This window comes from Apteryx rowi, unplaced genomic scaffold (assembly GCF_003343035.1).
Source record: "Apteryx rowi isolate R43461 unplaced genomic scaffold, aptRow1 scaffold_649, whole genome shotgun sequence".
Classification (NCBI taxonomy): domain Eukaryota; kingdom Metazoa; phylum Chordata; class Aves; order Apterygiformes; family Apterygidae; genus Apteryx; species Apteryx rowi.
In genome coordinates this window covers 83,385-108,212 of record NW_020450926.1, presented here as the reverse complement: position 1 = coordinate 108,212, position 24,828 = coordinate 83,385, and the positions used below count along the sequence as shown (strand labels likewise).

The window sequence follows — 24,828 nt, the reverse complement described above, 5'->3', positions numbered from 1 at the left end:
TGAAAACTAAACCAAGCAATAAATAGCAAGGTGGTAGGGTAACATTTTGAGTTTCTTTTAATAGACTTGTAATTACGTAAAACTGTATGCATATGTGTGTCTGTATGTGTGTGGGAAATTTTTGAGAGGGCATGGGGCTGGAAATCCTACTGTGATAGAGTTGGAAGTCTCTTCTAATACCCAATGTATCTGGACGTTCACTGGCAGGGGAAGAGGGATAGGATGTGTTAGGAGACTATTAGGAATTCTTTGAAAGACTTAAGAAGTTCTTTTCTCCACTCTGTATCTCAGAAATTATTAGCAAGTGACAGGACCCAGTTATTGCAGAAGTGATTTTTCAGTACATTTTTTAAAAATCCAAATTGCTGAATCAATGGCTGATGTAGTTTAAGCTGTTGATTGCATTGTAGAATTTAAATGTCTTGAAAAGAATTCTCATTTGTCACTATGTAGAGGAAAATAAGTGAAACTGTCCTGTAACAGGTTCTGGATTTGGAAAGGGGAAATTTAATTAAAAGACAGGTAGCTAGTGAAAGCTGCTGAAGTAGAAAGCTAGGGTTTTTAAACTCTAGAGCTTCTTTAAGCACAGCCTGTAGAAAAAAATGAGGAGGAATGATCAGTGAAGAAAGCTCTATCTTGAAAGATGAAGCAGCATGGGGAAAGGGAGAATTTTCCATGTCCAGCTGAGCTGGTGTGGTTGTGGGGTGGTGCACCCCTTGGGCTGTGTAGGGTAGCCTGTTAGTGAAAATGAGCGAGGATTAAATACAGTCATTTAAAACTGAAATGATGATGTCTCTAAGGGACAAAAGCTAAACGGTAAGTAGATTTTAGGGTAATTGAACTTCATCTTGCAGCCAATGAAGTGGAAGCACCTTTGAGCTGAATGCCTGCCCGGGAAGGAGTGCGTAATGGGGGAGGGGAGTTAGACAAAGTAATTTTGCACCATTACTTGCAAAAGTATTCGTATCTGAGATCACTGCTGAATTAGCAAGTTTCAGATGGTATCTGATGTGACTGGAAAAAAGAGATACTGCAGGGAGCGTGGATTATATACTAGGCTGTGACTTCAGAGTTACATTTTTTAGAAAAAAAATTTTGGAGCAAATTAGCAGATATTATAGCTGTGGTGGGAAGCTGTATAGAATACAATGTGCGGTATTCAGTGATACATTGGATTAGCTTGACATTGAGAATTGATTTCTTTAGTGATGAGGGTAGGCTAAGTAGCCTCTCTTGATCTCACTGTAACTAGTAACTTTGCAAATGCATGTGAAACGATGTCATTCTCATCTTACCAAAGGTGATGAGAACTGAAGTGAGAAAGACTGAGTTAAGCAGAAGTGGGTGGTGCTGAAGGAGGAACTAGAATCGCCCCAATCTGCAGCTAGTAGAGTTGGGTGAATTTTGATTTTTCTTTAGTGAAGACAGGATGACAGAGGAGCTTGCTTATTAAATACACTGAAATTGAAGGCAGACATCTTCCAAGGTGACTGGGATATCATGGAGGAAGAACCAGGTGACCTTGAAGGACTGGGTGATACAGGGCTGAATTTGGCAGTTGCAACTATAGAGATGTGCAATTTGGCCTTGCAGAGTATAGTAGGGATCTGTAGGTAAGAACGATGGAGAAGAGGAGAGATTTGGGTGTGCTTCTCAGGTGTCGGATGACTGAGACAGCAAGGAAGTGTGACCCAAGAGTAAGCTGTGTCTTAGGATGGAGTGGGTGAGGTTTTTGTAGTGGGTGATAGAGGAGAACTAATGCAATTGTACGTTACTTCTGTAAAGCTTCCATTCCCCTCGCTGCCTGTATTCAAAAATTATTGGTTGAAATTAGCAGGGATTATTTGGCTCTTTTCATTCATGGAAGTCTGTTTCCACAACAGTCCTAAGAGTGGAATATCTGGCTCTGCAAAATAAAAGCAAAAAAAAAAANAAAGCCCATACACAATACGTCAGAGAGAAACACTGATGTGGGAAGAAGGTTACAGAAAAGTGTGTTGGTACAAGAACAAGCAAGTGCAAACATTTGTCAGTAGACTTTCAGCTGATCACTCTAGTCATTTAAAACCTTATGTTCTGAAACATGTTCCAGTAGAAAATATTAGAAACATTTTTTTTTTTTCCTCACACTTCAGAAACTGTCTATACAGAATTTAGAAACTACTAGTCTTATATTGTCAGCCAAAAAGCTGGTAGCACTCTACTGAAAAGTAAGTTGTGTAAATATTTACACTGCAGAGGTTTGGCATATCACTGTCCGCAGTATTTTGTTTGTGGCTGCTAAAGAGACTTTTTAAACTGTCTTTTAGGTTCCTGATGTCATCAGCAGCATACGACAAGTCTCCAAAGCGGCACTGAAAGAAGATGCCAAGCCAAGTAAGGATAGTGAAGATGCCTTCTATAACTCTCAAAAATTTGAGGTCTTGTACTGTGGAAAGGTGACAGTGGCTCACAAGAAAGCTCCCTCCACTCTCATTGATGATTGTATTGAGAAATTCAGCCTTCATGAGCGCCAACGCCTGAAACTATTAAGCGAGCAGCGCAATATGGAGTCGAGTTTGGACTTACCCTTGTGCGAAGGAGATGTGCCAGCTTCTCCATCAGATAGCCCCTTTGAGGAGCCCGATGGCCCAAATACCACCACGGTGCAGCCTGGGATGTTTACAGCTGGCAGCCAGACCAACTTGACCAACCTGGCCAGTGCTCGCAGCTCCTTTCCAGAGCGAATCTTAGAGGACTCTGGCTTTGATGAGCAGCAGGAATTTCGCTCCCGATGCAGCAGCGTCACTGCAGTTATGCAAAGAAGGGTTCATGACACAAACCTGAAAATACAGCCACGCAGAAGGCACGCCAGTGCACCTAGTCATGTTCAGCCATCAGATTCGGAGAAGAACAGGACAATGTTGTTTCAGGTGTGTGCTAGGACTGGCAAGCTCATGAATGCAAGCAGAACTTGGTTTTGTGCCATATCTTCCCCTGTGCATTTTGAAATGGAGACAAGTTTTGTAAGATAAGTAGTAGGATTCAGTTTGATTTCATGACCTGTTGTGAATATTGATGCATCTGTTCATAAATGATTGGAGCACAAGTAGCTGGACTTGCTTAAGGAAGTCAGCTCAGATCATGAGCTTAGGTGAACTTAAAAGAGAAAAGAATTACACTTTGACAACAGGAGCAGTTTCTAGGGAAAGAATTGTGTATTTTGTGTGTGAATTTGGTGTGTCTCTATTTGTGAGATGCAGGAGCTAGCTGAAAGTAGTGGATATTTTTTTCAAACGGGTAATCCGGTGAGGCTTTCATTGTGAACAAATCTTCCTTTCTATGCATTTAGAAATAAGTTACTAATTTCACAGCCTTATATTTGAGCCAGCCCCTTTATGATAACTTGTACCACTGTTAAACTTGCCTTTCCCAAATGAATAATCTGTCTGCAAACTCTCAAATGTTTCTACTTGCTATGAAGGCTTCTTCCATCAGACCTCACAGTTCTTCCTTCCCTCTTCTCAACTGCATTTGATGTCTTCACAGCTAGTATTGAGAAAACAAAAGGGCACTTAAAGGAGGTGACCCATAAAAGGAAAAATCTTTGGTTCTTAAAATAACAGGGAGCTAAATGCTTGGGTTTTGTCTTTCCATTTGCTTTAAAGATCAGTCTTGCATTTTATTCTTTTGGGGAAATGCTGGACTGAAGTGGGGGAGTGCATTCTCCTTTAGAAAGCCACAGCTATCCTTAGTAGCTAGTAAAAAGGATTTAGCCGAAAAACTCCTCAAGCTCCATGGAGTAAGTTCACACACTTGAGAAGCAGCTTGGAAAAGCTAAGAGATGACTCCTTGCATGACATACTCTTTTTCAGTCAGAATTATTATGAAAACTAAAGGTATCACCTTAAGGTCAACTCTCAGTTAATCTGTGAGAAGAGAAAACTATTCATGAATTATGTAATTTTGCTGTTTTTTATTGTAGCTTGTAATTTACCCACACTGTTCCTCCACTAAGGGTTTAAGTAGTATCTGTTAAAAATGGGATCTTTGGATCAAAATAACTTAAAGGGAAAAAAGAAAGTCCTCTTCTAAAATCTCTTTCCCGGTGAATTGTGAATGTTGTTCTTGCTGAAATATCTTTAACTCAATGCAAGCTAAATTATGGCACCCTTATTCCTGCTGAGTAAGCTGTTATGCTGAAGGTGTTAGAATGTGAACAAGAAAAGGCTAGACTTCGATGTTTTTTTGTTGTCATTAGCACTGTGATGATCACAAACTAGATTTTCCAATTTTTCATTTCTTTTCAAGGTTGGAAGGTTTGAAGTTAACCTCATCAGTCCAGACACCAAATCTGTTGTGCTTGAAAAGAATTTTAAAGATATCTCCTCGTGTTCTCAGGTAAGCATTAATAAGAAGCAACATGCAGATCATCAGAAAAGAAGGGATCAATTTGTTCTTTAGGTGGGCTGCCTTGCTAGCTTATAGGCAGCAGAAAAAAAGAAATCTAGAGTTCTTTTTCAGTATTCTGTGCTGTTTTTCTTTTTTTGGTTTCCAAGGCCATTTTTTTTAAACAGTTTATCCTCTCTGGCTAAATTCCCATAAATGAAAATAGTCTGTTGCTTTAACCCATTTGCTACTTAATTTAAAAAAGGTGATTTTGAGTGTTTGTGATAAATGTGTATATACACATCCATTGTGAAGTCTGACACAAAAATATCTTCATGACTTTTTTGGGGACTACAGCTGAATAAATTGTATGTTAAAGTGTGGTTGATTCATGAACAGTTACAGCAGACTTGAAGTAGTGGTTTGCTTTTAAAATATTGATAGGCTGTCATTCAGATCAGGGATTTTTATGACACTTGTCTGGTAGCACTTGCAAGTAGGTACGGCACAAATAACGTGATGTCATTCCCACAGAGCTTAAATGCAGAAAAGATGGGCACAAAATAACAAGCTGGAGTTGCAGTAGTGACAGCTTTGATCATTGGTCGGAAAGGAAAGTGTAAGCTCTTTTGCTTTGGGAGAGCATTGAATTTAATTTTGGAAGTAATCCCCATTTAGGATGCTCTGAGAACGCTGTCTCTGAGCAGTTGAACTCCTGAAAGCCTCTGGACTGAGAGCATCGGATCAGCCCTCCAGACAGAGAGCAGTTCACCTCCATCATTTCTTCTGTAGAATATGGCGATAGATGAACCTAGCTATCTTCTGTAGATAAATACGTCTTATAAAGTGAAATGTCTAGGCTGAGGGATACTACTATCTATCTTGCAGCTGTTCTTACTTCTGGCACTTTCTGTTCTGAGGTCTTGTTTCATTTCCCTCTTCCATTCCCTGTTCACATGCATAACTTCAGGCCACCTTAAACATTTTTTTTTTTAGTTTAAAGTACACTTCCTGGCAGGCCCTAAACCAGGATTCCGTCCCTAAGTGCTTTCATTTTTAATACTAATAACAAATCTGCTCTTGCATGACTGTACTACAAATGCTAATACAAATTAAGAACTGGTCAGTGCTTGTAACTCAAGTGGAGTCTGGAGCGACCCACTGTAGGTCCAGGCACTCCAGTAAAGTGTACTGCTAAACTATAATTCTTACTGCTGCTGATAGAGGGAGAAAAAGGCACGTGCCTTTTAGAATGGGGCAGTATAATCAAACAATGATGTATTAACAGCATTATAATAAATAAAGATCAAAGGTTGGCAAAGATCTTAAAGCAATGGTATGAAAAGCTAAATTTGCAGATGGCTTGGATCTTCTCCCCTGCTGTGCATGTATTGAGCTGAATAAAAGTGACACATAAGCTTTACATACTGGGCTCACAAGTTCTGTGAAAATACTGGTAATAGTCAAACAAAACAGCCCTAAGGTGGGATAATCTTTGTTCTGCTACTGGTGATGACTTTAAAGACCAAAACAAGACCAAAGCAGTCCTTTGAGGCCTGGCTTTCCTTCAGAAAAATAATTGCATGCAGTGAATAATATCAGGTGATGCTGCATGTTGGGCTTTGTCCTGTTCTTCACCTCTTCAGTCTCATTTGGAGCAAAACTTGTTATTTTGCATGCTTGAATGACTTGAACAGGCACTAACAATACTGCATTTTCTTGTTTTTTCTTAATGCAACAGATACTTTAGAAAAATCTTTTTTTTTTTTTTCCCCCTCTATGTTCAATACAAATGAAACTCTAATTTTTTCAAGACTAAGGATTTGGTTGCATAAGGCTCATCAGTATTTCTTTTAAAGAGCTCAATGCTAGCCACAGGGCTTCTTTGTGGATTTATAGAGAAGTGATTTACTGCGTACTGTGAGACTGCAGCTTAGGAATGTTTGGTCTTCTGAGCTTTAAAAATGATGAAAAAGAGACATTCTCTTGAGCTTGTGTTCTGGATTCTTTTAGTCTGTCTGATAAAGGTATTTCTATTCTATAGCTTGAGTACGATTGATCTGCTGCATTCAATTCATTATCTGTGCTTCACATAATTGACTAAGCAGCAAGTGTAAGTGGTGATAAAGCTCTGTGCATGCTGTCTAAGCTCAGGTGACAGGCAGCTGTAGAAGTTTTCTTGTTGAAGCCTTGCTGACCTTCAGGTAGCAGAACAACAAAGTCGCATGTTCTTTTGTTATGACAGGTCAAGCCACCCTGTTAAAGAAAACTGATGGAACTGCTGTTAATGGAAAAACGCGCTGTGCTATTTATGGCTTCAGTGGCATGAGTGTCATTTCCACCTCCGCCACACATGCTCTCCTTCGCAGAAATGAGAAATCAGACAGCAGTAGACTTGTTCAGGCACTGTCAGCAGTGAGGGAACTGGCATCTTACTGATTCACACTGAGTAAATACACTTTAATCACAAAATAGAGGGCAACACTTCACTGTTATATAAATCAACATACGTATACATCATTCTTTTCCATTTTATGCTTTTGGAGACTTCAGGTGTCACAGGAAAATGGTTTCATTTAAGGCAGTATTGGTGTGGATTATGGTAAAATAATGGCATATGTGCCATCTTAGATGGTCTCTGTTTGCACTTGTGTCAAGTTTTGCTCTTCCAGTAGCACAAATGTAACTTTGGAATTCAGTTTTTAGTTTTAAAAACTACTGGCAGTAGTGACAGTATGTTCAGTCTGTCACGTAATGTGTTACTGGTTTTGTCTAGAGTGTTTTCTGAAGGCACAAGTAAGTTGATTCATCTCCTCCCATCTTTTTATGATATAGGTGTTTTTTTTGGAGATGGATCCAAGCAACTGTTCTGCTTTCTGTTGTACTTGAACTTGAGGGTTCAGGCTTTCTTTTGGAGAGAATCTGCTATTGCCATATTTAGATGATAAAAACTTTGGCAAAAGCTTTAACAATAGTGAGTCATGTTCCATGAATTGAGACTAGGAATATAGTGCCTCTTTGGAAGCAGGTCTCTTTGATCTTCTCACTGCTGATTTTAGCAAGGCAACATTCCCTGTCAAGCAGTTAGACTAGGATCTTGAAATAAAATATCAGTAGTAACGTGTAGCAAGTCTTGAAACCTCTGGTATGTAATTCAATGTCAGTGCCATAATCAAAAATTTATTTAAGGATTCAGTTTTGGTGTCCTCCCCCACATGTCACCACTCATCCCCTGCTCTTTTTTTGTAGTTCAAACCTGTGTTACAGGAAAGAGAAGGTGTGTCACTGCTTTGATGCTATCCCAATCCCATGTTTTAGTGTGTGCTCATCACRTCGATGCTTTCACTACAGAGGGGCAATTCCAGATACAACCTAGGACTGTTTTGTTGGCTTCCCTGAAAATCCAGTTATTCTAGTGGAAGAAATTCAGGCTCAGATATATTGCTATATAATTTTTTGTTTTGATTGTGTAAGAGTTCTGTATAACTTTTTAATATAAAAAGCAATTTAAAGGATAACCTTGGGGTTGGATAAGAGATCATTAGGAAGATATGCTTATATGCTTATATAGTATCTCTATAGTATCTCTAAGCTATATGCTTATAGTATCTCAAATTTTTCTGTTGGCAAGTGTTGGGAGTCTGGTAACTACTTCCAGGATCAAATTGGAAACTTAACATGTTTATAAAATAGTCTATTAATGCTCTTTAAACTCTTTCAGGGTATAAAACATGTTGATCACTTTGGCTTCATTTGTCGGGAATCTGTTGAACCTGGATTAAGCCAGTATGTTTGCTATGTGTTCCAGTGCGCAAGTGAATCTCTGGTAAGTAATTACAAATGATCATAACCTTTCCATCAGAGGATGACTAAAGCATTTCCTAAATCCTAAAAATCTGCATTATTCTGTGCTAATAACTACTAACTCTTTTTCATCTAAACTTAGAAATCATCTCTCTAGCTGGCTGAAAACATTTGTTAATTTGGTAGCCAACTCGAGAATGAATAGATTTATGTCAGTAAAACTTCAAGCAGTTAATAGCCCTTGGTGTCCTACGCTAGCTGAGGATCTGCACTTACATCTAAATGAGGAGGAAAAGGGAGCTTTTTATGAGATCAGTTGAATCTTTGTACTAACAGAAAATGTTACAGCTTACCTATTGATAAATCTGGCCATGGATAATGTAATTCAAAGACACTTAAAATGTGGCATATATACAAACCAAAAATTTATCAATCACTTTATGTATTCTAATACTGAAATACTAAATGTGTGGGTATGTCCACACTGCAAGAGGAAATAAGTGTTCCTGAGCTGATTTTGTATGCAATTACTTGGATGCTAACGGCAGTTCGATTGTGGCAGGGCAGAGCTGTAAAACCTAACRCTTTTTGGGTTCTCTGCTGCCAGCTAGGCTGTCTTAATAGTCTTGTGTATATTTACACTGAACCTAGCTACAGTCTGTACTACAATTCTCATGATTTCAGGGTAGTCAGTATCCATATACCCAGCAATGTGTGGTGTATCTTCTGTTTGAGAAACATCATGCTAATTTACTCTAAAAAACATATAAGTCTATATTGCAACAGGGATATTCGTAGTTCAATGGCTTGTCCTCTTTCTAAAAGGGGGGAGAAAACCCAGGAACTTCTAGTAGTGTTTAAAAGGTTTATTTAAAAATAAACAAACAAACTGTAAAATATCAAGATACGAACTTATTCAGACTTCCACATGCAGGTGCCTTTTTCTTGTAACTGCCAGGCCCTCAGAATAATCTGTATATTTTGAATGTTAGACTGCATGTTTTTAGTCTTAAATATTTCAGCTTTCTTCAGCCTGCTTATAAGAAAGCCAAAACCTGCTTCTGAAGTGCAATATTCTTTTCTGTTCAAAATTGGTCTTCAAGCTCTTTCCTTCTTTCCAAGATAATACAAAGACATGGGTAAACAGCTTTTGATAAGCATTGTATTCCCTTAAAATACAGACGGTGAAACTCCAAGTGCTTTGTGCATAAAGCTGGGGAGCGTATTTGAATAAGTAAGGAGAAACCCCCAACATCTCTGATCTTTCTTGCACAAAAGCTGAGCTTTTCCAGTGGTGGTGTGTGCGAACATAGTGTCCCTGTGTTTGTGGTAGTGGTAGCCGGCAAGGCAGGCAGGCAGTGCTTACAGATGTGGTGTTGGTTACAGTGAAGCCGGTAGCCGCTCTGCGAGATTTTTGATCCTGAGAAAAGTGAATTGCTCTGTGAAGCTCCTGTCTGCAGCGGGATGGACCTATGATGATTTGTGCTAAAACAGTACAATGGAAGGAACATATGCAGTTTACAAGAAGAACTTAAAGAAATGAACGTTCTTTATTTAGTCAGCTAAAAAGCTTGCTTGCAGCTACTGGAAAAGGTTACTTGCCCAGTAAGCTTGAGTAGCTGCAGTTAGATATTCAAAATTGCACTCTCTGACTGAACTTAAAGGCTGTGAGCATCCATACAACTCTTATTTCAGCAGAGACTGTGGAAATGCAGCATCTCAGAAAACTTTCCTTCAGGCCAAAGATGTGTTTGCAGTTTAACACTTGAAACTTGGCTGCGTAGTCTGAGATCCTGGCACAAAGGGTAAATGATGAACTGCTCTCTAAAATTGTGATTTATTATCATTTTACTAGTAGTGGAAACTTAGTATACAGCTATAGAGCTCTTTTCAAGTGTACTGACAGATAAGTTTCTAGATGTATTTAGGTGCCTAAGCATCCAGATACAACAGATGCAACAGGAGCTAGATATCTAGGCCCTTCTAAATACTAACATCTCTCTTCCATTCTCATATTTCCATTTACCTTTTGAAATTCTGTGCATGGCTAGAACCTCTATAAACATTTGGAGTTGGACATTTCAGAGAACACCAATGCTTAAGTCCTGTTAACAAACCACTGCCTTTTAGGAAATTGACAGAAAGCTGGGAATAGATCCTAGATCTCTTCACCAGCAGACAACTGTATCTTCTTGCAGACAGCAACAGGTTTTTTGGTTATAAAGCACTTGGCTATGATGTGATTTGCAAATCTGATTTGATGCATATGGCATCCATTTCTGTTTATATACTGTCTTTTCTCTGTTCCCCCTTAGGTTGATGAGATAATGCTTACCCTGAAACAGGCCTTTAGCACTGCTGCGGCTTTGCAAAATGCCAAGACGCAGGTCAAACTGTGCGAGGCCTGCCCTATGCATTCATTGCATAAACTGTGCGAAAGAATTGAAGGTAACAGCTGAGTCTATTTTCTAAATGAGTTTGTTGGCTTATTCTAGAAGAATCTCATTGCATCTGTTAATTTTATTTATGCCTTCCATATGCTTTTGGATAATGAGATGTAAGAACAGAGGGAAAAGAGGCCCAATAAGAAATCGTTATCATCTCTTTCTACTCACTGCAATCAAGTGGAGGTGATTGCAGTAATGATATTGTAACTAAATATAGTATAGCTTGTATTGTAAATACTTATTCTTTCATCATCATGCCTCTCAAGTGTTAAACGGAACAAAAAACCAAATGCTTTTCCTCTTATTTCTCTGAAAATTCATTATTTCAAAATGGGTCATAAAAAGACTGTAGTGATCAGAAAGGGTCTTGCCTTCTCATGTGTTTATTCTTTCCTATGTGGGATTTTTTTCTTTCTTTTTGTTCATTTTTGTATGCGCTTCAAAACCTAGTTCTGTTACAGGGAATAAATAATTAAGATAGGAGATTAATATCTAATAAAGAAAGTCAAGGCAATTCCCCGACTTGAAATATGTGCACACACAACCATTTTTGGTTTCTGTGGAAGTGCAGTATGCCAGGACACATACAAAATGTCTTACTAGTTTGTTTTTAATCCTACCTTGTATCAGGATCCTATTTTTACAGTCATTCTGATTTGCCTCCTTGCAAAGTGTTGTATGCAAACAAGCAAATATGTTACCATGGTCTTGTCTCTTCCGGCCTGGTGGTACTGTAAGTTGCCTGCTTTCCCATTGATTAAAAGTCATTACTGCTGCTTATCTGCCTCTGGTGGAAGAAAAGCAAAGTAAAAATTCTTGGTGGAGTGAAATTCTGTTAGGTAGTGAGTGGTATCTGCTGGGTTTAGCAGCAGATATTCAGCAATCATAAAGCTTAACCTGAAATTCTTCTCTCAGTGGAAAACTATAGAGGTTGCTGTATGTGACAGTGTAAGTATCTTGAATAAGGATACTTGCAAGCCTGGTATAAGTATCCAGTATCAAAAGATCTCTTCTAAAATAACAAATTGAGTACAAAAATGGTAATTTCTTAAACTTTGTGCTTAGTGACTGAAATACTTACTGTAGTGCCGCTTATTTATTTATTTATTTTGTCATTCTGCTTTGTTTAATGTCTACAAGATTCCTATAATTAAATCCAGARCTTTATAACTTTTGACAGTCTTTATCTGTTCTGGTTGCAATTTTCTATGAATGATACCTACCTTGGCTGCAAAAATGTTTTTTCACCTGACTTGGGGGTTTTAGTTTTCCCCCAGGGTTTTTTTTAACTTCTTAAAAGAAGGTTTGCAAGCAAATGTGGGACTTGACAAAGAGCAAAAATTCTTTCCTCTGTTTCTATGGCATTTGTGCTGCTCTTGCTTTTGAAGAGTTCGGTTCTGCAGTATGACCTATACCCTCTCCTTTCCTTGTGTGAAAATCCATCTAAACGTTTTGATTAAAAGCCCTCAAAGACTTCTGAGTACCTTGTACACGGAATATCTTTCCAGCTATTTCCCTGCTCCGCTCCCCTCTTCCTCCCCTACCCGCATCGATGTTGGGCTCCCATCGCAGTGGTCTCTCAGTGCTTGGATGGCAAACGTCAGTGGGGTAGAGAACACAATCTTTTACATGAGAACCTGTGGCTTAGCTGCGCCTTGTTCTATTTTTACTGCCCATGAAATGAGACAAAACTGCATGGTTTAGCAAAATCTCAAGTTTCTTGTATCATGTGTATCACATCGCTGGCTATGCAGCTGCCAAACATCAAACAGTATGAACTCAAATACAAGTTTTATWTCTTCTCATATCTCTCTCCCCCCCTTTCCCCCCCTTCCCCCCCCCCCCGAAGTGTTTTGGGAGATCATTTGGGACTCCAGAGGCTTTTATCTTCTCTTCTCTTTTCTTCTCAGGACTCTATCCACCAAGAGCCAAACTTGTAATTCAGAGACACTTGTCGTCACTAACTGATAATGAGCAAGCAGACATTTTTGAACGTGTTCAGGTAATAAGTTAGAAGTTGTTGTCTCAGATTTGAAATAGAGCATGTTTAAAATGGACTAAACATTTCTTCATTTGACTGCTTGACTGTGTTGCCATGTAGTTGGTCTAGAATTTACTATTGTTCTGCCAAACATCAGCCTAAAATACTCTACTCCAGCCTAACATGATCTGCGGTATGCTGGTATCAGAAAAGTTTTGGTTTCCAGCTCTGTTGGAACTTTTGTGCCTGTATGCGAAGTTTTTTTTTTTTTTTCTGAGTTTGATTCTTCATCTGTAAATATACTTCCTTATGTAAAAGTGATGTTGTGAGGATGAGTTGAGCACAGGTGAGACACACAGGGTATCTGGAGGCGGTTGGCATTTGCAGCAGCTCTGTTTCGACTTGTACTCCAAGGCAAGACTCTTAGTGTACTTAAGCGTACTTAAAGGATAAAGCATATAGTATAAAACCATGCTCATGATCACCTAGGTTGCTTAAAGTAAACATGAACTAGTTTAGGCTTCCAAAGGCTACTTTCTTCTCCATCTGCCTGGAAAAGCAGATGCCTGTGTGTTTTTTGTGCACTCTTTATTCCACTTGTAAGCCTAGACAAGGGCAGATGACCTTTGAAAAGAAAATGTGCAGTCATGAGGTTCCCTGTCCTCCAAGGCCTGCAACATTCTCCAGATGGACAGGTCTGGTCTGTTTAGCCCAAGAATATGAAGGCACACAAACGACAGTGTAATTTAATTTACTAACAGRGCACTGACATCTGGAGTATCAATACATTAACTTCAAAGAATATGTGGAAGTGAAACTAAGCAAATCATGACTCAGAAGACAGCTTTTTTTTTTTCCCTTTTCTTTGCTGGTACTAACAGAAAATGAAGCCTGAAAATGACCAGGAAGAAAACGAACTTGTGATCTTGCATCTCCGCCAGCTCTGTGAGGCTAAGCAGAAAACGCATGTTCACATTGGCGAAGCACTGCCGGTAAAGCTTAATTTTGTAGTGTGCCTCTCCCTCCTCCCCCGCGCTATTCAAGTGGGACCTTGAATAGGAGCAGGGCCAATGCCAGAGTTCAGCGGGGAGGGGGGAGCTGAGGCTGGGTGTTGTTATGGAGCGAGGACTGGAAGAGAAGTGATTTGGTTTGCTTTACTGTGGCGCGCTCAATTCTTTAAGTTTGGGTGGGAAGGGAGGAGGGGAAAAAAGCCAACAACTTATTTTGATTTTTTTGAGGTCCAAATTGCCTTACAGTGTGAGGAATACGTCTTCTATCCTTTCCTTCCCTCTCTGATTCCCCACTCCCTAACAGTCATTTAAGGGAAAATAGGGGCCAAGAGGGCACCGCTTCAGTCTAAACCACAAATTTATCTAGTGAATGGAACAGATAACAGTATTGTTTAATTGATATTTTTTTCCTAAGTTAGTCCTTAGGGGTGGAATGTTCTTTTAACTTTTTTCTTTTTTTTAAATAGAGGCCAAGGGTATGTTGTTTATTATGTAACTTGGTTCAGTTTAGTCTTTGGAGGTCTGCAATTGCGAAAAGAATTGCCAAAGCTGAATTGTGTCCTTGCCTTATTTCAACAGACTGCTTCTAACAGTGCAATTCCAGAGAGCACTACCAGTGGTGGCAGGTTTAAACTTGACATTCTGAAAAACAAGGCCAAGAAATCCTTGACTAGCTCTCTGGAAAATATCTTCTCAAGGGTAAGATTAACAACTTATTGTCAGCAGCTCTCCCAGATAGCCTTGACAGTAAAGTCCTATCAGATTGATTTTTTTTTTTTTTTTTTTTTTTTTTGCCTAAGTCTAATAAATACTTGATGAAGTTAAATCCCTGTCGTGAAATCTGAGGGTTCTGGCTGGGTTGACTGTGACTTAGCTGTGCTGGAAAGTTTATGATAAGCTACATACACAGAGGGAAAAGGCAACTTTCTGAAAAATAAGCATTCATTGTAGGTGGCAAGCAAATTAGCTGAGTGTTATCAGATGTGTTGCTTTAAAATAATTTTTTTTAGTCAGAACTGCTGTATGATCTCATAAAGGGATACATTATCTTGTTTTGAAAGCTTGAATGAATGTCCCTGCATAAATTATACTGGAGATTTTTTCTGTTCTGAGGAGTAACACCTTACATCTCGTAGCTAAAAAACTCACGTTGGCCACTAAGAGTCTTTGGGAAGTAGTAGCAAAATGATTCTTGTACAGAAAGTCTATCTATCTGTCTGTTGATCTATCTGTATTTTTAAAATGAATTCTTCCTCAGTTCAGTGCYGCTAGCCTGGTGCAACATGGAATTGCAGATAACCACTGGAACATGCTTTGGAACTCTCTATATTTATTATCCTTTCAAAAAGAAGTCTTAAGTGTAGGTTTCGCTTGGTGTCCCCTGTTCAGTAAGTAGGGAGAGTCCTGAGAGCAGAGAAGAGGCATATCAAGGAGTAACTGAAGAAGGCTGAGTGCCTGGGATCCGGTATATAGATAAACTGCACTGAGCTGTAATACTGGATGACACAGTCTAAATATAGTTTGGAGCAGTGAAGTTAAGTTCCTTCTGCTAGTAATCTTAAAGTACCTTGCTAAATCAAAGCCTAAGTTTGTCCGCTTGCCTGCAGCTTAAATGGGCATGTCATAAAGTAACCTGCAAACTTGAGATGCCACAGATGCTCCTTATAAAGGAGGCAAAGCACTATTTGCCAGGGAGAATCTGTAGAACTACTTGCACTGAAGCATGGGCTTGACCTGGGACTGAAGCTAAGCATTAAAACTTGCCTGGTCAAATCTGACCTATGCTGTATTCAAAGTTTTATACCCTGGGAACTTTGTCAGAGTATGGGGAGAGCRTATAAAGGGAGTGATGATGCTCCAAGATCTGGATAGTTTCAGCAGCCTAAAATATCATCAAATGGTGACAGCTACAGTCATGCCTGTGCTGAGTCTGATTTATTTTCTATGTCTAAAGGACATGTGACTGGAAAGTGATCTAGCGCTGACAGTGGGRCACTAACTCTGCAGTGACTGTGGCACAGACGTGCATCACTGGGAATAACCCAGTAAAGCAGCATGCCATATACGAACATATTAGTACTCGGGTCATGTAAAGGAAAAAAATCATTTAAACAAATGCCGTGCCTAAATTGAAGCCTCTCGGAAGGGGGTATCACTTATCTGTTGTTGGTTTTGATATAGCACATTCCTTCTCAGCAGGACTGCTGTGATGTGCTGCGTGTTATAGTACATGGAGCTACTTACAGCCCATGGTTTAGGTTTAGCGGGAGTGGGCACCTGAGCCTGCGTTAGGGCCACTTGGGGTTTGCCTGTGGACCAAGTGGACTTGCTCCTGTGAAGGTTGTCTCATCTTTTGCTTGTAAGAGGTCAGGGACAGCAACATGTTGCAAGGAATCATGAATCATGATGCACATAGGGTTTCATCCTTGCAGATGCCTTTAAAGGTTGTACAGTACAAGAAATAGAAAAATAATTTACAGTTCAGATCAACCCCTATTTATTTAGACTTGAAGTTGGTATATACAATGACTTTCTATACAGTGTCTGTGTGCCTACTGTGTGTATGATGTGTGCATACACATGTTACACAGCAAAAGGTTCAATAGTTCTTATTCTGCATCAGACTACTATTATAACAACCCCCTGGATTGTGGTTAATTTGTAAAGGTATTTAGGCACCAAATACCTACTGGTATGGGGTTGTTTTCCCTTAAACCAGCTGCAAGTCACATGGTATTAATGTAATGGAATGCTAACTGTGCATGATTTATCATCTTTATTTTAAGATATAGTTAGTAATAAAGAGACCAGGAAAGAAAATAATTTTTCTGTAAAAGTGTCATTCATAATCTTATTGTAGATGCAAAGATTTAAGTTAAAAAAAAAAAAAGTAAGAATTGGTCAATGTTGTGGGGAGACCTATGCAACCTCAGTCTTAGCAAAATTAGAAATAAGCATGCAGTAACTAGTTGTCTAGGGACACTTTAAGTGAATGGCTTCTTAGCTGGATAAATGGCATCAAGTCCCATTTTAAGCTACCTGAGTGAGTTACTGCTGACTACTTTCTACAGGGAAACCTGCTGGGTTCTGTGCTTTGACTTTATTTAGAGCAACTCACAAAGGAATGTCACTTTTTCACTTGTTTGTTTTGCTGGACTGATCTTATTTTTGCTAGGTTTGAACTGAAAACAGTCTGTGGCTTCCTAGCTGTGTACCTCAGAAAAATAAATATAACCTCTCTTTGACCTCATGAGCAGATTTATTCCAGCCTGTGCCATACTAACGTTGTTGTTGTTTGATTTCTGAACCAAAAAGCCCTTCTTAGGATGCCAAAAGTACAACACTGAGTGTTTTTAAATCTAGTGAGAAACTTCCAAGTTATCCTTTGCTCTTGTTTTATTGTGAGGGTCAGTGAAGAGATGCTTCAGGCAGAGTATTCCTGGGTAGAAAGCTTAGATGGGGTAATGCACAGAAGGGGCATTCAAAACCTTGGGAATGAAAATAAACCCTACCAGGAAAAGCAGGCTAAATAAATATTGCTAATGTTGACAAAACTTCCCCTGTAGCTGCAAGCATACCAAGAAGAGCTACTGTGCTCTGTCTGTCTATAGTTTTCCTAAAACCCAGATTTTTTTTTTTCCTCCTGTTTAAGTGCTGGAAGTAACTTACTTCAGCGTTTGGAAGTGTCCAACAGCACAGATTGTCACCCATGTTTCATGGGAGTAAAAGTTAGGGGTAGAAGGTAGTCAAAGGTATTGCTGCTCTGTCGTCTCCTTCAGGGAAGCCAGATGTTGTCACTGACTTCTAGCAATTCTGCCTTGGCACTCTGCTGTTAGACACCAGTAAGCCTCTTCAACTCTAACCTTACGTGGCTGGATTTGCAGCCAGAGAGCACTGGCCCCAGTTTTAGTGCTTTTGCTACCCTTGCCTAGGTGGTCTTTATTTGTCTGAAATGCCTAGGTACGGGGGTAAAGTATGCTGAGTGCATCCGTTAGTTGCCTTGCATGCACAGTGCTGAAGTCTGGAGCTTTTTGAACTTGGCCCTTGAAGCCAGCTAAGCTACTTTGCATCACATGGATTAAGGAATACTCAGTTGCTTCAGGAAACAGAATTGTAGGGTWAAAACCCTTGGAGGAGAGAAGAAAAGCAGTAACGTCTTGAGCTGGCACTTGTCCCGTTATCTGTGGTCTGGTGTGTCACGTGTCCGAGCCATCCTCTGTTCACCTGCACAGCTGCTGCCATCTTTGCTTAACCTTCAGACAGGGGGGAAAGAAGCCCGGATTCAATTACTCACTTTTTCTTGCAGGGAGCCAACAGAATGCGAGGCCGTCTGGGAAGTGTGGACAGCTTCGAGCGCTGTAACAGCCTGGCCTCCGACAAAGTACGTGAAGAACTTGCTCGCAATCGGCACGTTTCGATGCGCTGCTGTTAACGAAGCATAAACATGGCACTTCGCTTCAATTTGAAGGAAGTAGCGCAAAGCACACAGATTTGCAAAACTCAAATAAGAGTTTCCACTGGGGGGTGGAGAGTGTAGGAAAGCTGAAATATATGTTGACTTGGAGCTTTAGCTTTAATCTATTGTTTGATTACCAGTCTGTTTTTTCTACACTTCCCTTGCTTTTATAAAAGCAGGCAATTTCTGGTCAGCTTCTGCCTTGCTGCTCTGCAGTAATTAAAAATGAGCGTATCCCAACTGAAATGCTCTGAAGGTGACGAATCCTTTTTTGTAAGTAATAGTTGCTTTAGGGAAGTCAGTTTTGACCTAAAACTCACTGCTGGGGATGCTTTACTGGGGGGTGGGCAGACAGCATTCTGTTCACTTTCTTTGTTTCCTGTTTTTAATTTTTTTTTTTTTTTTCCTCCTACCTTGCGCAGGGGTTGGTTGCTGGCTTTTCCCCGGAGACGAAGATTCRGTTATGATTTTCCTGCTGCAGTTACTCATACGCTGGCTGTGCAATAACGGTCTCTCTTCCAGGATATCGCTTTGACGGCACAGGAAGCGTGCTTATGATATGTCAAGGAAACTAGCAAAAAGCAGTTTCCCTAATCTTTTCGATTCCTTATTTTTCCGGAGAGAGCCAGAAGCCCGGTAGCTGGAATGCTGCTTGCAGCAAGAGGATGCTTAGAGTAATTATTATGTGGTTTGTGTTGTATATAAACTTTTATTTCTCCCTCTTTTTTTTTTTTTTTTTAAAAGGACGCTGCTGTTTTAGAGTCAACTGTCAAAGGTTTTGGTGGCCCAACTGATAATTAGCATACAATAGGCCATGACCAAGACGGGGGGAGAGGCCCCGGTGCCCCGATGAGCAGTACCACGGGTGGCTCCGTTTGCCGCTGGCCGGCACGGGGCGGCCGGCCGGCCTCATTGCTCTCGCACTTCCTTGCAGGACGCTTCGCCGGGGGATTCTCCTCCGGCTACTCCGCCAGCTTCCCCCGTGTCCTCGGCCTGGCAGCCATTTCCCGAGGAGGACTCGGACTCGCCGCAGTTCCGGAGGCGGGCGCACACCTTCAGCCACCCGCCGTCCAGCGCCAAGCGGCGGATAACCTTCCAGAACGGCAGGTCGCAGAGCGTCAAGGCCCCCCTGCTGCGCCAGAGCTGCATAGAGCCCGGGAGGTGAGTCAGTCCCGCGAGAAATGCGTTGCCTGCCCACTGCCATGCGGCACTGCAGTAAGCGTTATCAGCCGTTTTCAGTGCGTGAGCCTCACCTGTGTGCCCTCCATAAGCGGTTTGCACAGTGGCCTGGGTTTTCCCATGTCCGAGCGGTTTGGCGCTTTTCAGTGGCTCGCTAAACCCTGAATCCATGATTCAGAGATGGCAGCGATCTAGCAAGTTGATCATCAGACTGGATGTTGCTTCCACTCTTATTTATTTGCAAAAAATTGTTTAAGTCTTTTGACTGTGGTAGGCACTTGGGAGAGAAGATTCCCACTGCTTTTACCAGCACAGATGGGAGCCTGGCAGTTTCTGCCAGGATGAAAAAGGCACTGACAGCTTCAAGTGTCTGCCACTGTGTTAGTTGAGCTCCCTGAGACAGTGTCCAGAATTAAAACTACGCAGGAGTCTCACAAAACAGCTTGAAGGATTAAACACCTCCTCTGAACTGTGAGACGTACCTGTTTGCCTTTCTCAGGAGCTTCCCTCTAAAACTTCTTTCCCCTTTCCCTTTTGGAGACTCTCCAGCTAATTCGTGTGGGATGTTGGTCCTTCGAGAGCCAAGCAGAGTTCTTGTGCTTGGTCAGAAGAGGTCCTCACGGATCGTTTTGGACCTCCTTGGAGGTACTGCTTTCTCTGCATCCCTCCTTCCCATCTCCAGTAAATGACCGTGCAATCTTCAAAATTTCTCCAGGATTCAGGCCCACATGAGCCGATTCTTTTGTGCTGGAGAAGCACCTTCTCCAGACTACTCAGCTGTTGCAATACATGACTCACAACTTATGCTTCTTGCAGGCCTTTTCCAAAAGTGGCTTTAAATAATAATTTCTCACCCTTTTGGTGTCTGAATTACATTAGCAATGTGAATGCCACACCAGCTTGCAGAGAAAGGCAAACAAGTTTATTCTGTTTAAGCGAATGGAGGGGGTTGAAGGGTAAAAAGTAAGCCTTCAAATAGCCTTGCTATTTTATGTTTGTGAAGAGATAAATAATGTGTTTTTTACTGAGATAAACTGGTTATTTTTTTCCACTGACCATGTCGTATGCAAACAGGAAACCCTGACAGTTCAAACTGAAGGACTTGCTGACTTCACTTCTTTGTAATAACTTTCAAGAAGTCACTGATTAAATTGCAAAATCAGCAAATTTTCAGTCAAAACAGCATTGTAACAACTTGCTTCTAGGCTGGGCTTTTTCTTTTCTCCCTTCCTATTGAGGATTAGCCAGAAATGTTATGTAGAAGAAACTGGATTGATTCTGATGTCCCTCCTAAGATGTTTTACTGTTGTTAAGTAATGTTTAACTGTGCAGTAGGAATATCTTTTTTTTTATTTAAATACTTAACAAAAATTTCAAAAATTTACCCCAAAATATAGCATTTAAATAATCTGTATTTTATAACGTGTTCTAGCAATGCACTTAAATTATTTATAAAAACAGGAGATAACTGAAGGGAAAAAACAAGGTGGTTTATGTTATGGGAAGCAAGTTGAAAAGGATATTTTCTGACATTTCAGAGCCTTTTTTTCGGAATTGTTTTGAGAATAAATAACACCAAAGAAATGAGATCTTCTGCCTGCTCTTCAGCGTCATTAAAATGTTTCTTAAAAGAAATCAAGTGTAACAGTAGAGTCAATGTTATCGGAAACTGTCCAGAAGTGCGCTTGGTACAATTTATCTTCTGGAAAACAAAGTTATTGTAAGCCAAAATGAGGTACTTGACCAGTATCTTTAATTTGGGTATTTTGTTTCTGTATCCAATTCCATTCTGAAACATCTGCTGTGTTCTCTTATTGCCTGCACAGTCCTGTTATCGGGGTTTGGCGCTCTCGCAATGAGGGTGAATCTGCGCTGCCTGGTCTTCCTTCCTCTCTCTCTGCCCCGTCTTTCCTGAAAAGCTTTTACCCGGGCTCGGGAAGGTTGCTCCAGCACTCAGAAAATGACCTCTCCAAGAGGTGAGAGCGGCGTCTGCTGCCCGGTTCTGCAGTGCCGCTGGCTCGTGACTCCGGATCCCCAGCGCAGCGCGGCACACATGATCTCTCCCACGCTGCCTTGCGCTGCTGCCTTTCTAACAGACTTTACGTACGTGATGCAAATGAGCGAGTGGGCTTTTGGCCAAAAAGGCCTGTTAATAATAGAGGCATGTCTGCTGACATCTAGTAGCTGCGTCCTTTTGCTGTTGCAGTGTTGCAAAACTGCTGCATAGGTCTGTCACTTGAAATGCAGGTTTTTTTTTTCTCTTTGTTTTTGGAGTGTTACACCAGTTTAACACTTTCTGTGCTGAATGTAAACCAGCATGTGTTGCTGTGATCACTGGTGTGTGAAAGTGAGAAAAGCACAGTGTGAAGGGAGGACAGTACTAACATGGGATGTCTGTGCATGGCGAAGGGGAAATGCCTGCTTAGCAGGCTGACGCTAACAGTCTACAGAAAATCACCAAATAACTTCAAATTAAAAGGGAGTGGGGAAGAAGCAAAGATGCAAGAAGGGTTTTCCGACATCAGTATGAAAGGCTCTAAGAATGGATGGAAGTCACGCTTCTTTTTAATATAAGCATAGGCCCTGCTTCAGATACTGAGCTTACAGTTTTGTTTTTTTCCTGAAGTAGGCCCATAGTGAATAAGGTGTGGTCATACTTTTGAACTTCATGGTGTTTTTTGCCAGTTGCCAGCCTTTTTATAACTCTTCATTCAACAACAACAGCTCCTTTTTCCCGTCTTCAGTCTGTCCTTGTGGGCTGAACTGTTCTCTGGTTTCCAGTACTCTTTGTCTCTGAATGTGGCTCCCCAAATCATTCCCAAGAAGATCCTGCAGAGTTGTAATAGGTGCTTTTGTGACTGCTTCTCCTATCCTTCCCTGAAAAAATAACAATAGATTGCGTTCTTAACACATACAGGTGTTGATGAAATCTGGATTTTGGACCTGTCACGACTGTAATACCTGGGGATTTCTGCTGTATGAGATGGGTGTGAAAGTTCTTCTAGGAGCGCCTTAAGAAATGTTTCCACCTGGTGGAATGCAGTTTCATTAAACACTCAGATTACCTTGTAATCTCCATTTTAGGATAGACTGTAAAGAAATATGTAAATACACAAACTAATATGAGAGCCAGTTGAGCTAAAGGTGGTGTTAATATACAGCTGGGGTTAGTCAYATCTAGTAATACACAGATTAGAACAACAAGATACAAAGTATGTATCGTCTCTCTAAGTACACTGTATCCTATCTTGATTTTGTTGACATTTAAAATGTCTCTGGCCTCTAATCTGTAACTTATGTACAGCATGCAGCAAAAACTAATGCAGACAGCGACAATTATAAAATTGCTAGTTGGAAGGACTCTACATTTCAAGTTCTTTCAGCAGAATAAATTTGCGTGTACGTGGAATAAGCTGACTCTCTTATAGGAGGTTAACTGCATAGCCTTACTGGCAGGACCCCCCAAACTCCACAGCTTTTTAAAAGTAGATGGCAAATTGTCTAGGTTTCCATCCTGGTAGAGGGATAATGTAACCCCATTATTATTTACTGCATTTTAGGATGTCTTTCCAAAACCGCTCTTATAAATGATTTGCAGTTTTGAGAATGGAATAATTTTCTCTATTGCCCTACTTTTGTACTCAAACACAGGTGAATAGGCAATAAGCAGTGTCTGTGTTTGAAATCTGAGAAGAGAGTTTGGCATCTCATCCAGTGTGGAAGTAAGCTTTTAATATCACCTGTTCTAAAACTTCTGTCCAATAATAGTCACTATATAAGGGAAGCAATGCCTAGATTTGTCAGCCCATACTAGATTGCAGTAACACTAGAGTAAGCTGCAGGTAAGTGGCTTATTACACTGGAAATTTGAGAAATTGGTGACTGAATTTAGGGGTGAGCAGAGAAATGGGGAAAAATAGCCTGCCTCTTACAGACTACCTCTTTTTTGGGTTTCACTACAGCTTTGTGTTCCCTTCAGTTAGCAGACGGCAAGTTGAACCAACTCCCAGGTCAGTTTGTACAAGAAGCTGGATTCTATTAAACATAGCTTTCTGGAGCTGGGAATGTAGGTGCTGAGCGTTGTACTAAAACCGTGCTGTAATGCCAGCTAATTCCACACTGAAATGTCTGAGATGTTACTCTTCTTGGTTATGCATGCTACTCAAGGGTTTCATTGTAATGGTGTTTTGAACTGTAAGATGGGAGAAAGCTGCAAATTAGGAGCAATTCCCAGAAGAAAAATGTATTGCTATTTAGGTTCCATAGTATGAAGGTTTCTGATACTATTTAATCTTGAATTCTTGAATTTGTGCAAAACCTTGGGGTTTTTTTTGTTTTTTGTTTTTTTCAGTTGCTTTTCCTTTTTATCTTGAGAGTGATTTGTGAAAATGGGATCTTATTAGTTATGAATTTTACTGGGAACAGCTGAGCCTAAACTGTCACGATGGGTAAATTATAGTAGCCAAGGGTGAAGTATTGGCAACTAGTTGGGTTCAAATTAGGGAAGTGAATATAACAAATGTAGTCAGAAAGAAGTGATAAATGAATAATGCTGATATGCTGGTAAGAGTCACTCAGGTGATTCAGCTGGCATTTGAATTGGCATTTGAATTGGCTAATGAGGAGTAAAGTATATTTTCTGACTGATGGTTGTTTCATAAGTTAAACTCTTTAAAACTTTCCCTGACTGAGCTTGCAAATATGTCGATGAAAGTACCTTGTCATGCCGTCAGGTTTATGAATTAGGAGGAAGTTCAAATCTTTTGTGGTGATTTTCCTTTGGTTCTTCTTCCCTGAGAGGACCATATTCTACCCTGATAGGCTTGACATGAGGTGTTCTTAGCATTCTTGTGAAAATGTAAAGTAAGTTGAAATTGAGTGCAGCATGGCGGTTTGTTGAAAGATGAAGAACTGTAAACTGTGTAACTGTTTGGGCATGTTAACTTAATTAAAACTTAGTTAAAATTAAATGTTAACTTAATTAAAGCTTCAGTGCATTTTYCTATTTGAGAAGAATCGTGGTGACTGTGCATCCATGAAGTGTCTTCTAGCTTGCAACATCACCCACGCTGTGCTGAGGTGAAGTTCTTGGTGGTCTGACTTCCCATATCCCATAGCTTTGAGACTACATATTTAAAAAACAAAAACAAAAAAAMCCCCACTTTTCTTGGAGTTCTGGTGAACTTTGATGTGCAGGAGCAGAGCCAGTTTTAGTCAGAATTCATTTTAGAAAGATGTTTGATTTGTAGCAGTTGGATGGGCTTATGCAAATACCATCACATCAGGGTCAGGTTGGGGAGCAGTGCATTAAAAAGCAGTTCTGCTTATTACAAATTCATCTTTCTGTATTAGCCTCTCTATATAAGATAACTCAAAACTGCATTTGCATCAAATTTACCATACAGTTACAAACTCAGAAACGGCTGATAGGAAGATGTCGGGTGCAATGGCTCTTACCTGATCACAGATGTCTTCATCTGACCCAGTCAATGGAGAAAAGTAGGCATTTCTAGGGTAAGATTGCTCTCSTCTTAAGGTGATTCTCTTTTATTGCTCTGACATTTACAGAGCTGGTCCTGCCTG

The 24,828-nt window shown here is 40.3% G+C and overlaps 1 protein-coding gene across 1 annotated transcript in view; it reads left to right on the top strand.

Annotated features, from left to right (window-relative positions):
- Nucleotides 1-24,828, top strand: part of TBC1D4 (TBC1 domain family member 4) — a 105,845-nt gene that overhangs the window by 55,467 nt on the left and 25,550 nt on the right. Inside the window, exons 2-10 of the mRNA XM_026084603.1 lie at nucleotides 2,310-2,912; nucleotides 4,291-4,380; nucleotides 8,090-8,194; nucleotides 10,488-10,620; nucleotides 12,530-12,621; nucleotides 13,482-13,592; nucleotides 14,190-14,309; nucleotides 17,917-17,991; nucleotides 19,001-19,227. Of these exons, the coding sequence (XP_025940388.1) occupies nucleotides 2,310-2,912; nucleotides 4,291-4,380; nucleotides 8,090-8,194; nucleotides 10,488-10,620; nucleotides 12,530-12,621; nucleotides 13,482-13,592; nucleotides 14,190-14,309; nucleotides 17,917-17,991; nucleotides 19,001-19,227 (1,556 nt within the window). The remainder of the gene's footprint in view (nucleotides 1-2,309; nucleotides 2,913-4,290; nucleotides 4,381-8,089; nucleotides 8,195-10,487; nucleotides 10,621-12,529; nucleotides 12,622-13,481; nucleotides 13,593-14,189; nucleotides 14,310-17,916; nucleotides 17,992-19,000; nucleotides 19,228-24,828) is intronic.